This window comes from Corylus avellana, chromosome ca5 (genome assembly GCF_901000735.1).
Source record: "Corylus avellana chromosome ca5, CavTom2PMs-1.0".
Classification (NCBI taxonomy): domain Eukaryota; kingdom Viridiplantae; phylum Streptophyta; class Magnoliopsida; order Fagales; family Betulaceae; genus Corylus; species Corylus avellana.
In genome coordinates this window covers 17,957,582-17,974,785 of record NC_081545.1, presented here as the reverse complement: position 1 = coordinate 17,974,785, position 17,204 = coordinate 17,957,582, and the positions used below count along the sequence as shown (strand labels likewise).

Genomic DNA, 17,204 nt, shown 5'->3' with positions numbered 1-17,204 from the left:
CATGATTTTGCTTAAAACAATATTTGACGCAATATTTACTTATTTGGCCATGAAACCGAAATTTTATGATAATATTATCAAAACACATAATTGATAAAAAAAGTACTTCGTAATATATTTTACCAAACGCCTATACGGGTAGCGATTTCAAAAATATAATTTTTAAAATCGCACTCCCAAACGGGCCTTAGTAAAACTTGGAATTCTAAAAAAAAAATATAGAATCTTGCCCCATGAAATTACCAATAACTTTGTTGTCGTTAGTGGCGAAGAGTTTGAGAGTTTTTTTTTTTGTTTTTTTTTTTCAGCCAATCTGCCCATTCAGAAAAAATATATATATATCCACATAAATGTAAAATCTTGAGAAATTTTTTCTATTAAATATGTAATCTTGTATCTTTATGTCCAAATATTCACCGCCAATTACTTCTTTTATAAAAAGATGCCTTTTCTCTTTCGGGTTTCTGAGGCAACCCAGCCCAGCCCAGCCAGCTCTGTCGGTGGAAGGCTTGACACTCCCGCAAGGCCCGTAGGCAGCTGTATTCCCGTTCTTTTGTTCTGGAAGTTAAAAAAACAAAGCAAAAAATAAAAAATAAAAATAAAAATAGACTATTATTACCAACGAAAAAAGAAATAAAAAAAAGAAAAAAACATAAAAAGAGAAAATGCAGCAAACTTCCTCTGCTCCATTCCCCAACTGCTGTTACCCAATCCCAAACCAGTTTCACTTCCATCATCCCCTCCGTAAGAGACCAAAACCCATCAACCTCTGCCTCTCAAATAACCAAACCCACTTCACAAACATCTGTGCCCTCATCACTCTCACTCCAACTATCAGTGTCACCAAACTACAAGAAAAGAATAACAACGAGGACAGCAATCCCAGCCCAGATCGCGATCCTTCTTTCTTTCTACAATTCTACTCTTCCCTTCACACTAACAACGCTAATAACCAAGACCCAGAAAAGCCAAAACCAGGAACAAGAAGAGGAACAAAGAGAGAGCAAAACCAGGAAAGATAAGGGATTTTTCACAAACATGTGGTGGGCACAATTGAAAGCGGCACTGGGCCAGAGATTCAACCCGGAGGGCATTGCTTCTTCGGCTATCGTGGTTGTAAAGGACCGGCAATTGGCGCTTCCGCATGTCTCCGTCCCCGACATAAGGTACATTGATTGGGTTGAGCTGCATAGGAGGGGTTTCAAGGGTGTTGTGTTTGATAAGGATAATACTCTCACTGCACCTTACTCTTTGAAATTGTGGGGGCCACTTGGTTCGTCACTGGAACAGTGCAAGTCGGTTTTTGGTGCCGATATTGCGGCGTTCAGCAACTCTGCTGGTAATTTTGGCACGACCCATTTGCGAATTGTGCTTGATTTTGTAGTTTTTTTTTTTTTAAATTATATTTTGTTTTATTAATGTGATTGTGCTATGTTGTTGGTGTATTTAGGGCTGTGCGAGTATGACCTTGATGGCTCAAAAGCTAGGGCGCTTGAGGGGGCGATTGGAATTAAAGTATTAAGGCATAGTGAGTGTTGCTTCTAAATGTTAAGCTTATATTCTGCAACAATATATGACATTTTCCATATTCTATAGCTTGGTATATTTCTGGGTTCATTTTGCAAAGAAATAACTCCATGTTAAAAACATTGGTCATTTTAAACTTTTAACTTCAGTTCCCTGATAAGTTTTTGCTGAACTCGCTTAGTTAATATGGCATATTGATGTTAAGCCATTGATAATTTATGCCAAAATTGCCAAGTTTATTGAGCATTGATGTTGGTATCTATATGTTATGCTCTAGGAGTGAAGAAACCCGCTGGAACGGCTGAAGAAATTGAAAAGCACTTTGGCTGTAAATCCTCACAACTTATCATGGTATTCTTAAGAATTTGCTGAACAGCTTGAATATATGGTTTCATTTTTTTTATTTAAAAAATTGTAGCATAATTATATTTATGGCAGGTGGGTGATCGGCCATTTACGGATATTGTTTACGGAAATCGAAATGGTTTTCTGACTATTCTAACTAAACCTTTGAGTCTTGCGGAGGAGCCATTCATTGTTAGGCAGGTTGGTTTTCCTTTTAGTTTCATTACCTCTTTGTTTCCCTACAGGCAATTACTATGACATATTTGGAAGAGAAAAACAGATTAAGCGACCTAAAGTTCGACAATAGTGTCATTCTTGAGCTATGCACAACTTGCATAGATCAATACATTGCCTCACAGATGAGTGCAAGATGGCAATGTGCCTGCTGATGTATTGCAGTCTGCTCAAAAAACCCCTGAATTCTTTCAGTGTCTTTGGTACCAGCATGTCAGTAATTTTCATGTCCAGTTTTTTTTGAATAAGTATGAATCTATTGAAGAAATTCGACAAGAACAAAAAGGATTCATAGGCAACCCCTAGAAAACAAGATGGCCTAAAAGCCAAAAAGGGCCTACACAAACAAGCGCCTACATGGAAACAAAAAAGGGCAAGCAAAGATAAAAGATTACGTCAGAAAAAACTCCAAGCCCCAGCTAGAGAGTGATTACCAGAAGAATCACGGAACCCTTAGAGAAGTTGACTTTGGATGTAACCCAAAAAAAATCTTTGAAAGAATGTATGTGGAATCTGTGTTTCTTCTCTACAAGAATTTATCATTTCTCTCACCCTAGTAGCTACCATAATTCTAACCCCAATGGAGAGAAAAGATTTGCCTATGAAGTGAGAAGCCATCCACCGAATAAACTCCTCCCAGTTCCTGTGAGCTCAAGGAATATTACCTCTATTCCAATGATTAAACCAAATACATTTTGAGATTGGGCAGCAAACAAAGAGATGGTCAATATTCTCGTCACTCAGCCCACAGAAAACACATTTCATTTCCTGAAATAAGCCAATAACAACCAATTTGTCTTGGGTATACAATCTTGTTCTAATTGCAAGCCAAAAATAAAAGAGCATTGAGGAATAATTTTATCATGCCACACTACCTTGTGCCAGAACACCTCAAGGCCAGGGTCTCGCAAGCTCTCCCAGACCCTCTTAACTGAGAAAACACAGCTATAAACCATCAACCAAGGCACCTTATCGTAAATAATGCCCTAAGGCCTAAAATCTTCCTCCAGGACCAAGCAATCCCTAGAAGTCTTCACATCCCAAAAACACCGATTTCTGAGAAGATTAGAGTTAATCCAACTTGACTAGATGGGTTTGTCATTATTGGAACATAGCCACACACGTTTCAACATAGCCGCTTTATTCGACATGTCCAAGTTTGTAACACCCAACCTACCTTCTTTCTTGGGAAGACAAACAGAAGTCCAAGTCCTTTCACCCCCTTAACTATTAATGTCAGCTCCCTTCCATAAGGACTTGAGAATCTATCCCACTTAGATGTTGATGTGGTAAAAAGAGGAGTAATGCTATATCCTATATTTTTATCCCATAAATATCCAACAATGTTGATGTGGCAATCTCAACCAACCTTGGAATTTATTTTATTTTATTTTATTTTTATATAACAAAGATTGATCTAAAAGTTGATTGGAACTGCTATGTTAGCATTGTCGGATAATTTTGGAATAAAAATATAGTTTCTATCATTATTCTAAAAAGAGAAGACCATTACACTTACATGGCAAAGAGAATTGAATTAATCAACTGAAGCCTTCCTTCCTGCATCAGAGAGGGTTCTACTTGCTCAGCTCTTTGGAAGCAATCTTCTCAGCCAACACCACAGAATCATACTTCTTCAATTTACAAGAAATAAAGGCAACCCCCATATAACTCACTGGGAGTTACCTTCTTGATACCCCCAAAATACCCAACAACTGATTCTTAACATGCCTTGCAACTCTACAACTAAACAAACAGCTCTAGTCAAGGTTAGCAGACAACCCTAACATATCCCTAAATTGAATCAAACACTCCTTGACCATAGCAACAGAGTTTAACTCACTCCTCCATAAGATAAGAAGGTCAAACAAAGATGCCTCTATGGTGTTCTTGGTCACTCTTTTACGACTCTCATATCTTTGGTAATTAATATCCATTTGATAGACTTATTTGAGTGTCCCATCTACAACTATTGCTAACAATAATACCACAATCAGGAAACAAAGGGAAGTGATCCAATAAGATCCTAGGGAGCCTCTGTTGAGAGACATTCGGAAACTGGGCTTCACAATCAGGAGAGAGAAGAAACCTAATAATTTTGGACCACGATAGAGGATCACGATTATTGGACCATGTGAAGTTCCTGCCTACAAGAGGGATATCCATGAGACCCAGTTCAAAGATGAATTTGGAAAACTCCAACATAGTTGGAATGATGGGTGTTGCTAGATCTCTCAATCTGGTAACATATATTAAAATCTATCCCAATACACTAGGACAACTCCCACCATCTAGTCAACCCACCCAATTCATCCTAAAGCATTTTCTTGTCTTTGTCGTCATTTGGACCATAAACACATGCAAAAGGCCACTCAAAATTATCGTCGACACTTCTAAAGGAGCAAGCAAATGAAGCAAATGAAAATATACCCACGTTCCTTGATTTTTACCACAACCATCTTATTCCATATGAACAAAATCCCTCTGGAAGCTCCTCAACCCCAAATAACACCAAACACCAATCCCCATATGGAAAACCCCATAAACTGCCCACAATGGCCCTAGAAACAAACAGTTTAGTTTCTTGTGAACAAACAATGTCAGCCTTCCAATCCCTAAAAAGACTCTTAAACCTCAACTTTTTATCGTTCTCATTCAGCCCTCTCACATTCTAGGATAAAATCTTAGGCTTCATTAAGAACAAGTTGGAGACCTCTCTTTACCTTTACCTCTGCTAGAATGACCTCCCTAAAAGTCATAATTGATTGAACAAACTAATCTCTTTAGTTCACATTGCCCTCTGTTCATCGACTTAGAAAGGGAGCTAGGAGAACTAGCTGGACCATTTTGGTGTCGACTTGCTTTAATGTCTGTGAATAGAACCATCAACTCATCCTCGAACCTCTCACAAGACAACCCCACATTGTAGGAGCTCGTCATGTTTTGAACCACCCAATCTGAAGAAACTGATTCTGGCGAAGGTTGTTCTTCAACTACAACAAGGGGTGTACTAACAGGTTCACTTTCCTTTGATCCCTTCCTCATGGTAAAGCACCATTTTTGAAGAAGAAGGCTCCTTTTCTTTGTAGCAACCAACCAGACTTGTACCAGCATCAAATTCTTCCGATAGGGTTACCCGCACTATTTGGAGCTCTTGTCCCATTCTACTACCTTCCCCCAAACTGTTGTAAGGAAACAGGAGGATCCCATGGTGTAAACCAGGGAAAGGCAACCTCTCCACATCTTTGTTGTCACGAGCCCACCCCAAAGCCTTAAGAACACCCACACCATCTGTCCTGCCGGAGCAAAGATCGACCTTCTCGACAATGGAATTAATTGAAGGTACACCCACTTCCATAGGCCCATCCCACCCACAACCTAAATGGGGCCGCCTGCAAAGCTCCCAAAATCTACAACCCTCTAAAAGCTCCCGATCTCCTCCATTCCTGGCGGCGTCTATTGCAGGAGGTAACAATGTGCTGGAAGACCTCCTTGCTGTTCAACAGGGGGACTTGAACCCACTCGCAAACCCGCGCCCAAAACAACAGCCCCCACACCCGATTTAATTCTCCACGTAGAAATGGTTTTGGGCCTGGGCTGAGGCTTACTTAAAGCATGGGCTGAAACATGCTCCCTAAAAGAGTGGGCCAACAAAGAAGGATGGCTTGGACTATGATTGCCTGAGCCCACTGATAAAGATGACTGGGTCCTCCCATTTTGTGCAGCCTTTAATTCCGAAAAAGTTGTAGGCTGATGAGAAAGGGGTCTTGGGTCTGCTTCGGCACTTGAGCCCAAAGATGGGATTCCTCACCCTAACTTTTAGGTCCGACCTTACTTAAGACTTTGGGCTCAAATGCATGGCTCGAGCCAAAGTCTTTGGTTCTCGCCTTGATGGGTCCATGCACTTTGGATTGGCTTAGATGTTGCGAACCCAAGGCAGTGGATGCCCACCCCCCCGTTGGGTTTGGGCTTTGACTTCTCCACTCTTTGCAAAGCCTGCACTACTCCCTAGCCCTCGAGAACCCTGACCCACCTTCAGCCTGTCTAAACAATGTTCAATTTCTTCTTTTTGACTAAAAGCATTCACAGCAGCTTCCTCGTTATTTTTCCTAAGTTTAAGAAACCAAACTACTTTTTGCCTCCCTATTAAAATACACTCCACAATAGCTTCTCTTTATAGTTCCATATAACATTAAAATATTATTTGTTTTACTTTTGTTTTGTTTTTATATTCATTTATTTTGCATAAGAAAGGAAAGTATGAGAGGAGAGAGAATGTCATTCTATTATTATAATAAATCATGTGGATTGCTACAGTTCAATCCTAATGTATAGGAAAGATATAGGGAAGCTGCTGTAGGTGAGTTTTTATGATTTTTTTGAGATTTTCCCTATGTGTAGGGAAGGGAAGCAGCTTTAGGGTAGCTGCTAGGAATGCTCTAAATAATAGATCTTTGAGTATGCATATGTCCAAAGAATTACCCAAATCGACTCTGGGATCAACAATTTCTAACAATGCCGTTGCAAAAGCTGGGATCTCCAAACGCTACCCCTGAAGTTCCTCCCCCACTAACACCCTACCCTTATGTTCCCTAAATTTTTAAAAAAGCACCACTTACCTTCTGCACTATGGCAGATGCCGGAGATTGCCCCAACCCTACTAGAGCCTCTGCATACGTCCTCATTCCGACAACTTCAGCCAGCACCTTATCCTCTACTGTCGAAGAGCTGCCATCCACTCTCGTGCTAAACCCTCTGAGAGATTTACGGGATGGCAGAACCTTATACCCATTGCTGAAAGTCAACTGGAGGAAGGTCAAAGCCTTATGCGTCTCAAGTTTGCAACTCCTCCAGCCCTTCTTCTCTTGTCCTTCTAGTAAGATGATGAAGGCTCTTTGCCTGCCACTACTGCATTTCACAAGAGCCGGATACTGGTTATGGCTAAGATATTGGAGCTCCTTTTTGCGATAAAGGCTTTTGTTCCCAACTTTAGAGGATTTCATGAAATCCTTTGGTGTCTCCTTGCAATAGACTCAATAGTACCCAACAACCAAGCGACATTAACCTTCACCAGAAGAATTGCTTGAGAAACACCCCTACTCCTCTCAACTATGTGTAAAACCAAATCTCCGTTCACTACCAAAAGCTCAAAGACCTTAGATTCCCCCTACTCCTCTCAACTATGTGTAAAACCGAATCTCCCTTCACTACCAAAAGCTCAAAGACCTTAGATTCGATGAAAACCCCATAATGAAAGCCCACACCAAAACCAAGCTAACGCCTTTATTGGAGTTTGAAAAAACCAACTCTACCCATCACACTACCCAGCCCAGAGAGAGGTTGAAGAAAAAGAAAAATTTGTAGGCACATTTGATCATTAAGAAGAAGAAATGCTTGCCTAAGCTTCAGAGCGTGCCAACACCACCTCCTTCGCGTCCAATAACAACACTAAAAGGAATTCTGGACTATTCTTCATACAAGAGTACCAAAATACGACCAGACTAACGATACATCACTGGTGAGAATCCCATAGTAGTCTTTCGTGGTTTCTCTCTTGAATATAAAATTTTCCAAACATTATGATTACTTATCAGAAAAACGGAACATTATGGCCAGCTTTGTTCTTCATTTCCTTTGCAAATCTGTTAGAAAATAAGGTTTAAAATAGCATTAGTCATGCAAAGTAATATCTTAATTTGGTCGTTCATTAAAAGGATACCTATAGAAATTCACCTTGAAGGAGAAAGACCAGAACAGAATACTGCTTTATAAAATCCTTTTGGAGTGAGGAATATTACTCTTAGCCAGAAATTCTTCTTCGAAACTCTAGGACTTTTCAACCTCATGAAAATTGAGCAAATATGCATTTGGGAAATGCCATTGGCTCGGACGACTATCGGCAAAAAACAGGAGAAGTTATAGGAGCATAAGAAACTGATATAATGTGTTAAACAAATTGGCCCGTGCACATTTAATGTATGGGCATGTTTCTATCATAAATTACATGAATTAAGAACACATGAAATAAGAAACCTATAGCTATCTCCCATTCAATGTAGATGTGAAATTATTCGATTTTCTTCTGTTTAAAATTTGGATGAGGGACTTTAATTTTGGTTTTGGTTAATATCATTTTACCACTTTATGATACGACTTGGAAAGATAAGAGTTAAGCCCCAGGTTCTATTTTAACTGACATCTTTAGAATTTCATTAACTGGCAAAAGCTGCTTTTTTTTTTTTTTCTAAAAAAAAAAAGAAATAAGGTTAGTGGTGAAGCATGCAGTTTGTCTCCATGAATTCCTTATCATTGTTAAAAGTATTTCTTCATATGCCTTCAGTCGCCATTGAGACCAAAGGAGTTTGTTCATGATGTGACATTGACTCTGTCAATTCATATGGAGGAGAGGGAAAGAAAAAGAGAACTTTATACCAACATGTAGATATTCATGGAATTAGTGTGTATGAAGTTCTTGATGGAAGGGTGTGCATTCACCATATCAAATTAAACTGTTGCTCTTTGCTGTTGCTACTAAAGGAGTTGGTTTCTGTTTCTTCATTCTAATACATTTCGATTGCAATTACAGGTGAGGAAACTTGAAACATCCCTTGTCAGCCGCTGGTTTAGGAGAGGGTTGAAGCCACCCAGTCACAGCCTGTTGTCAGATGACATGCTTTGTATCAAAGATCCCCCACCTTTGTAAGAACATTATTGGATATATGCAAGAGCATAGGTTGGAACGGCATGAAAAGTTAACACTTTTGTGCATCAATTTTTTTTATTATTTGACCACAATCTCTCTTGAAAATTTAAAAAAGTACAGGATATAAACGTGGTAACTAGTTTTTTTAAAAAAAGATAGTTAATTGAAGAGAGGACAAAGGAATAGATGGGGGATATAACCATAAATAGAATTGAACATAAGAATTTTGAAGATTGATAAATGCTAAAGAAACTAAATAAGAAAAATGCTGAAGTAGATAAGCAAACTATTTTCCTTGCCTGTAGGTTTGTTTGTCCCTTCAAAATTTCTTAGACTTGCTTTTCTGAAAATTAGATGAAATCCGTTTCTACACTGCATACTTCTGGCCCTCACCAACTTTTCACTTGGTTGTAGAAGGAGCATGCCTTACGGCTGGATGCTTCATGTGTTTTATTTACATCCACACGGTCTTTGCCAGGATGGTCTATTTTGAGTCCAAATTGACTTGCATTCTAGCCTTTGGGTTACGCTTATTACCGGGAGAGATCTCTGATGATGATTAAGTTAGTAAGAATGGTTGAAATCGAATGATTGAGAGATAGAATTTTAGTGGAAAGAATCTTTGTGTGATTGTACCAAAAATGGTGGCATATCTTCCCCTAATGTGGGGATCTCTTGACAAGATATGGCTTTGCGTAGGTATCAACTGCTGATATAAGGTACAACCTTGGCCTAATGTGACACCAAACTATGACCCTGTTTGGATATGGCACTAAATTACGGCTCATTAGGGAAAATGACGAGAAAACTGCTGAGAATGCTCTAAGAGCACAGAAAATAACCACCTCAATCTTGTCCTATTCGCTAATTAGTGTAGAATCCAGCACATCAAATCATGGTAACAACTAACAAACTACTTTTTGTTTATCTATTTTAATATATTCCACAATAGCTTCCCTTACTATTTTCCTATTTCATTAAAACATATATATTTTTTTTACATTTTACTTTTTTCTCTCTCCATATTTTCTTCTTCTTACCCTATGCACTATGCTTTCTTCTTTCCTCATGCACTGTGTGAGCTCTAATAATAGACCAAATTTCCTTCTCCAACAACATTTCTTCCATTCTTCCTTGCCGATGGGTTGCCCAGCTCTAGTAGACCCAACAATTGTTGTAGTTCTGCCAATTCCAATTGGGGAAGGTTGAGCTCTTGGGGAATCTTTACTAAAACTTGATTTCTTTGTGGAGAATTGTGTGAGAGAGATGTGTTGGTAGAAATAGGACTAGAGGTATCTCAGAGATTTTGTGTGATGGAAGTTTGCCGAGAACGCTGGGCTGGGCATGTTGAAGAACTCCCAGAGAATGGGGCGGAGATGTTTTGGGTTTCTCCGATCTTTGCTGTTGACTCCTCCAATGAGCTCTCCGCTCCCGCCTCGCCTCCTCCGTGCTCTCTCTCGCTCTACAAGAACCAAAGGGAAAGGGAGAATTAATTGAACAAAGAAGGTGAGAGGAGAGAGAATATCTAGTTTTATGATTATAATAAGGCATTGGATCGCTACAGGATTGCTACAGTGCAACCCTATACATTTGGTTATACTGTAGCGATCCTAATGTTTAGAGCATTCGCAGCAACTTCCTTCTCATTTTTTCTAAATTTAGGGAACAAAACTACTATTTGCTTCCCTATTCAAATACACTCCACAATAACTTCCCTTTATATTTCCCTATAACATTAAAATATTACTTTTTATTTTATTTTTATATTCATTTATTTGCATAGGAAAATATGAGAAGAGAGAATGTCCTTTTATGATTATAATAAACCGTGTGGATTGCTACAGTTGAACCCAATATAATTGTAGCAATTCTAATGTGTAAGGAAGATATAAGGTGTATTGGGTTCAACTGTAGCAATCTTAATGTATAAGGAAGATATAGGGAATCTGCTGTAGGTGAGTTTTTGTGATTTTTTTGAGATTTTCCCTATATGTAGGGAAGGGAAGCAACTTTAGGGTAGCTGCTAGGAATGCTCTAAGCACTAGCAGCAGATGCCCTATATGCCATTCCCTTCTCTATGTTTAAGGAAAATTTCAAAAAAATCACAAAAACACACTTACATCAAAAGCCCTATATTTAACCTACACCAAATGTTATTTACAGTGTTTCCCAATGCATTGAGAAACATTGTAGATATGTTTTATTAAATTATAAACCAATCATTATCTCTCCTCTCTCTTTCACATGTCCCAACAATTCTCTCTCATCTCTCATTGGTTACAATGATAAAAAGAAATAGTATTTAATTCATATAGAGAAAAATAAGGAAATCTATTGTGAAATGTTTTTTTTATAGGGAATCAAAAAGTAGTTTTATTCCCTAAATTGAGGGAAAATGGTTGGGATTGGAAAGCTGCTGCTAGTACTCTGTATATGCCCTATATGCCATTCTCTTCCCTATGTTTAGGAAAAATTTCAAAAAAACCACAAAAAGGCAACCACATCAAAAACCATATATTTAACTTACACTAAAAGGTATCTACAGTGTTTGGAAACATTGTAGATACTCAATACTTTATTAAATTATAAACAAATTATTCTCTCTTCTTTCCTTCACATGTCCCAACAATTCTCTCTCATCTCTCATTGGTTGTAATGATAAAAAAAAAAATAGTATTTAATTTATATAGGAAAAATAAGGAAATCTATTGTGAAGTTTTTTTTTTTTTTTTAATTTTTTTTTTAGGGAATTAAAAAGTAGTTTTATTCCCTAAATTTGAATGAAAATGGTTGGGAAGCTGCTGCTAGTGCTTGAAGAGGTGATATAAGGACTTTTCTGTAAGTGGCTTTTTGTGACTTTTTTGACATTTTTCCTAAATTTAGGGAATTTAACCACATATAGGGGAGTTGCTGTGAATGCTCTTACCCCGTATACTTCTTATGCAATTATTAGGATGATATATTGGCTTCCAAGGCCCAAACGAGGTCCGTGACTTGGGCCTGAGGCTTGATAAACCTAGTCCAAACAGTAGGCTTAAAGGCACCGAGTGAATATCAAGGGATACCTCAATCAACTGGGGACCACGCTTCATAAAGCGTAGGTCACTAGTTCGAATCACCCTCCCCTTGTGTGGACATGTCAAAAAACAAGAAGAAAAAAAAGAAAGTATAACAATAACCATACCATGTGTAATTCCTTACAAGCAAGCCGAGTTTGGTCAGTTAGTTTGTTAAATGAACAAAACTTGAATAAAAATTTATGCTCATTTATTAAATAAGTCGAAGTTATATAAATTGGGTTCAACTCATATAAACTTGTATAGATTTGTATAACTTAATTCTTATAGCATTATTTAACTTTGTAATGTGAGCATCTTAAGGTTTTATTTATTTATTTTTATTTTATGAGCAGCATCTTAAGTATTTTAAAACCTAATCGATATAGCTTGAAGTATTGCGATTGTGAGTTGGAATAGATAATATGCGAATTTATGAATATGTTATATACGAGGAATTCGTCAAGATTTTCGACAAAATATGATAGTGAGAACTTATTTATTATTTTTGCATGCTACAGTGATATGTCAAAACATTTTTATACCACTTACTACAAAAAGATTATTGTAAATTAGTGTAATTACAAAGACTCAATAGAATAAATACAATGAATGATTTTTACATTTTTCCCAAAAATGAATGAGGAAATGGAAGGTTTTGGATTTGGATCCCCTGGAATTCCTAGGGGAATTTCAGTTTCTGAAATTTCATATCCAAGTTATTGATTTTCATCTAAGAGCCATTATCCTGCCACGTATCCCACTACTAATAAAATAATAATAAATTTTTAATGATCATCATTATTTTATTATTTTATTAGTAGTGGGATACGTGGCAGGATAATGACTCTTGGTTGAAATGGATGGCCTGGATTTGAAATTTCAGAAACTATAATTCCCCTAAGAATTCAAGGAGATCCGGATCCGAAGGTTTTTATGTAAAGTAAAGTGAGACTTTTGATTGGTTGGTTTTATAAGGGGTTTTTTTTAGAAGGGATGATAGGGACCCAACTTTTTTGCCCAACAAAAGTCTAATTTTTGCCTTATTTATTATTTTTTTTAAAAATAAAATAAAATAAAAAATGAAAAAAATGTCTGAAGCAACCCTATCTATTTTTTTGTCTTTCTTTTATTTGGTATTTTTAAAAAATGAAAAATGGTTATAATAATATCATTTTTTTTTTTAAAGAAAATGTCATTATTATGAAGAAAAATACTATTTTTCATTTAAAAAAAAAAATACTAAATAAAAGAAAGGAAAAAATAGATAGGGTTGCTTCAGACATTTTTTCTATTTTTTATTTTGTTTTTTTTAGAAAAAAAAAAAAAACAAAAATTAAATTTTTGTTAAGCAAAAAAGTTGAGCCTTTAGCATTTGCCTTTTGGAGGGGGTCAACGGTGATTGGCTCGTCTGGATAGAGTAGCGACCAATCATATTGAGTTACAATAAAATGAAGAAAGATGAGGATATTCAACTTCGCCAGCTGATACCCTGCGCACACCCTCGGCCCTCCTCCAAAAGGAACATACACGTACGCTGGTATCGCCTCCTCAAATCTACTAGGACTGAAACGCACCGGATCATCAAAATAATCACCGTTGTAATGTGTTCCATATGCTGTCCACAGCACCTTCCATCCCCTGGGAATGGTGAATCCTTCGTATTCAATGTCTGCAATTGCTTTTCTGAAAGAACCAAAGATGGGAGGGAACAACCGCATGCTTTCACGCGCCACTTGCCATGTGTACTTCATCTTCTTCGTGTCTTCTACTGTCAGATTCCCCCCCCCGCCATTTTCTTGCTCATTATATCCACATGTTCTGCCCAAAAATATTTGAACTTTTTAAACAAACAAAACACATAAAACATTTTTTATGAAAATTTTTCACTTATAGAAATATTTGGAGAAAACAAATACTTATTTTTAAGCCTAGCACTCCTCGACTCACAAAGAAGAACTATGTCATCAGTGACGAAGCTATGATTTAATATAGGGGGCTAGGAATTTTTTTGGAGGGCCCCATTAATTTATTTTCTCCAAATTTTTAGGAGTAAACTAACAAAAAAGCCCCTTAAAATTTTCCTTTTTCTAAATACTTCCCCTGGCTATGTAAGTTTAGAAACGTGTAAAACTAGTTGCATATGAAAAGCTGGAAAATAGGAGTACCTTGAAGAAGTAGTGAATAGCAGTGAGGGTGGTGAGCCAACATTTTGAAGGTCATGGTAAAAAACGCTATGTCGACTCCAAAAACTTGTTTATCACAATTTATGCGGAATTAATACTATGAAGCAATATACAGTTCAATCACCCAAAATATATAAAGCAATAAAGAAGCAGACACAAATATTTTGGTTACGAAGAGGAAACCTTTTAGAAACCGATCTAAAAGTAAAACCTCTCCGGGGCAGCCAAACCCAGGAAATCACTATCAAAAGATTATCCAGATATTACAGACACTAGGAACACTTACAACCCTTTGTAAGACCTTGGTTCTGTAAGATCGACAAGCCTACAACTCGTCTCCTTGCTCACAATCTTCTTCAACGTGATTTTCCTTTGCCGAATTTTTCCGATAGACTTATCAACTATAGATTTATCAAAGGAATAATTAAAACTTTAAGAGATTCAATTTAATGCTCACCACATATGATCTCTCTTAGCACAGCCTTCGACAAACTTTCTGGGGGTGAAAATTCGTACCTCTCTATTTTATAATGATGTATATATATTAGTACATCAAACCCTAGATTTGGGCCCACTAAAAACATGTTTTTGGGCATAATAGGTATGGGGTGTCCGGACAAGTTAATGGGCTGTCCGGACACAGCCTTACGGAGCAAAAATAAGGTTTCTGGAAATGCGGTCCGGACCCGGGGAAGGCCTGTCCGGACCTGGCATGCAATGGGTGAAACAGCATTTTGGAAATGCTGTCCAGTCTTGATCAACAGCTCCGATCGATGGGCGTTTGTGGTCCGATTGAGCTGAAATTTTGCAGGGACGTTCATAACACATAAATCTACATTATGAACGGTGGAGATTTGATTCTGAGTATTCTATATTAGTGTTTGAGCCCGTAAACAATAACCTCTGCATTTTGAAACTAAATTAAGCCAACACAAGAACTAACACATGGCAATGGCATAAGAAGTGGTGTCATAAGCAGCAAAGGCAAGCAACACCGTGTTATCCATGACTTCCTATTCACTGATCTCCCCTTCAATCATCCCGCCCACTAATCTCCCCATCAACGTCGCATCATCGTCTCGTCTTTCAATCATTTCCTTCTGCTTCTCTCTCACCGAGCTAAGTAGCAGCTTCTCTATTTCCTACCTTGCCTTTCTTGCTCTCCAAAACTTGGACCCCGGAAACTTAATCGGGGCCGTAAAAACGCCCTCCAAAACCCTCTCAAAGGTCTCCAACATTCTCGGCTCCGCCTTAATCCCCAGTAGACACTCAAAAACTACGACGAACATCAAAATCTTTGTGGAGTGATAGAGGCTGATAATCTCCTTGCCATGCCACTCAGTTTTGAGGTGCAGCCGAACAGAGTTGCATATTTTGGGCACCAAATCCTCGAGCCCGGCATAGCCAAGAGTGTTGCCGATGAGCCCACGAAGGCGGCGGTGCCGCTCCCCTTGCTTTTCCATGATGGATTCCTTCCCCATCAGCTGCACCGAAGAAGAAGGCCATGAGCTTATCACCAGCTTGAACTCGTTGGAGAGGAAGAACCGGTTGGCGCCTGCTCCATTTACAACTACCGTCGGTGACCCCATTAGCCTTGTCTTGAAGATGTTTCCGTGTTTTCTGATCCGGGGCAGAACAAATTCCTCGAACAATTTGTTGTTACGTTGGGATTTGTAGAACTCCATTGTTTCGCCTATCCAAGGAAAACCCATCTGCCCAGGCGGTAGCTGCTGCTTGGTTTTGTTGTGGCTTTTCTTGCGCTTCAAGATAGGGATGATAGAGATCAGTATTGCAACGAAGAGAGAGATGAGACAAGAAACAACAGCATAGCTCACTTGATTATCCATTGTTGATGGTGTGTGAGGAACATTGGCTCTGAAATTTGAAATTTATACTGGCTTTTGCTTCTCAGGTGAGCAGAGTTTTATATATATATATATAATTGAAGGGTTGCGTGCTCATTGAAGAAAATTTGTTAAGTCAACTCAATTTTTTGGTTTCTTTTTCCTAGCTAGGCAAACAAAGGGCCAGATGATAACATTTCGTCTTACATATCGGCTTAAACTCGTGAGATTAAATACATGAAATGAAAGATAAATTGTGGAGTTGGGAGTTCAAACTCAAGATCTTTTGTTCTCTTAACATGTTAAGTTATTACTTGACGAATGCTATACTTTTATTTTTTTTAATTTGCTCCCAATTGATGTGTCATAATTCCATAAAATGGTAACAAATTTTTCAAAATAATTTGGGAGCAAATTTTGGTTTTGATTTTTTTGTTTTTGAAAGTGTAGCATTTCTCTTATCCCAATTATTTAAGCGGGTAGAAAATGATACATTTAAGGAAAAAGTATACATACCCCTCAAATTACCACTCCCATATTGTTGATGTCCCTCCCAGTGACGGATACAAAGGGGAGCACGGCAGGGGCACTCGCCCCTCCAAAAATTTTTGAAATTTTTTTTTCTAAGGGTATTTTTTTAGTTTTCTTGACCCTAACCCTTTCTCCTCCTTCTCTTACCCCTACTCTTCTTCTTTTGTCCCTCCTAATACAAATTTATATATTTGCCACGGGTCCTTCCAAACTATCAATTGTGTCAATGTCTCTTCTAAACTATCAAAGCAATGTCAACGACCTAATGATAAAAATATCTTTCATAAAATTTTAAAAATTCTTAAAATTACAGCAAAAATACTAAAAACTTAAAAAAAAAAAAAGAAACAAAGAAACGAAAAAATGAAAAACCAAGGGGTCATTTTGATTTTTTTTTTTCAAAATTACCTTAATCAGTAAACTAAGATTGTGATCCCCAGATTAAGTTGACTATCATGAGAACAGTGCGCATGGGCCAAGCATGAGCAGGACAAGCTCAAATCATGCGGTCATAACCGCTGGATCAAGGACACGTCACCACCATAATGTATCTGAAAAATTAATCCGAAGATTACAGAATCACTCCCTCTCCTTAGGACAATTTTCTTCAGCTTATAATAATAATCAAGAAATCCCTACAAATCTGGTGAAGTCTAATTAATTGTATATAGAGGTTTATAGCTTCGTTTGGAAGTCAAAGACTCAAAATGTACAAAAAAATGGATTATTTTTTTCTTCTCTTATGATTGGTCATTACAACATTGATTTGGATTATCCA

General features: G+C 37.8%; 1 protein-coding gene and 1 pseudogene across 1 annotated transcript; one reads left to right on the top strand and one right to left on the bottom strand.

The window, feature by feature from the left end:
• Positions 1–651: 651 nt before the first annotated feature.
• LOC132182421 (phosphatidylglycerophosphate phosphatase 1, chloroplastic/mitochondrial) lies at positions 652–8,907 on the top strand. Its single transcript, XM_059595660.1, is given in 6 exon segments — positions 652–965; positions 967–1,339; positions 1,451–1,528; positions 1,805–1,878; positions 1,966–2,073; positions 8,693–8,907. Coding segments are annotated over 6 exon segments (1,050 nt in total). The 5' UTR covers positions 652–665; the 3' UTR covers positions 8,810–8,907.
• A 1,199-nt stretch (positions 8,908–10,106) lies between these two features.
• Positions 10,107–15,898, bottom strand: LOC132181885 (taxadiene 5-alpha hydroxylase-like; annotated as a pseudogene).
• Between the last annotated feature and the right edge of the window lie 1,306 nt (positions 15,899–17,204).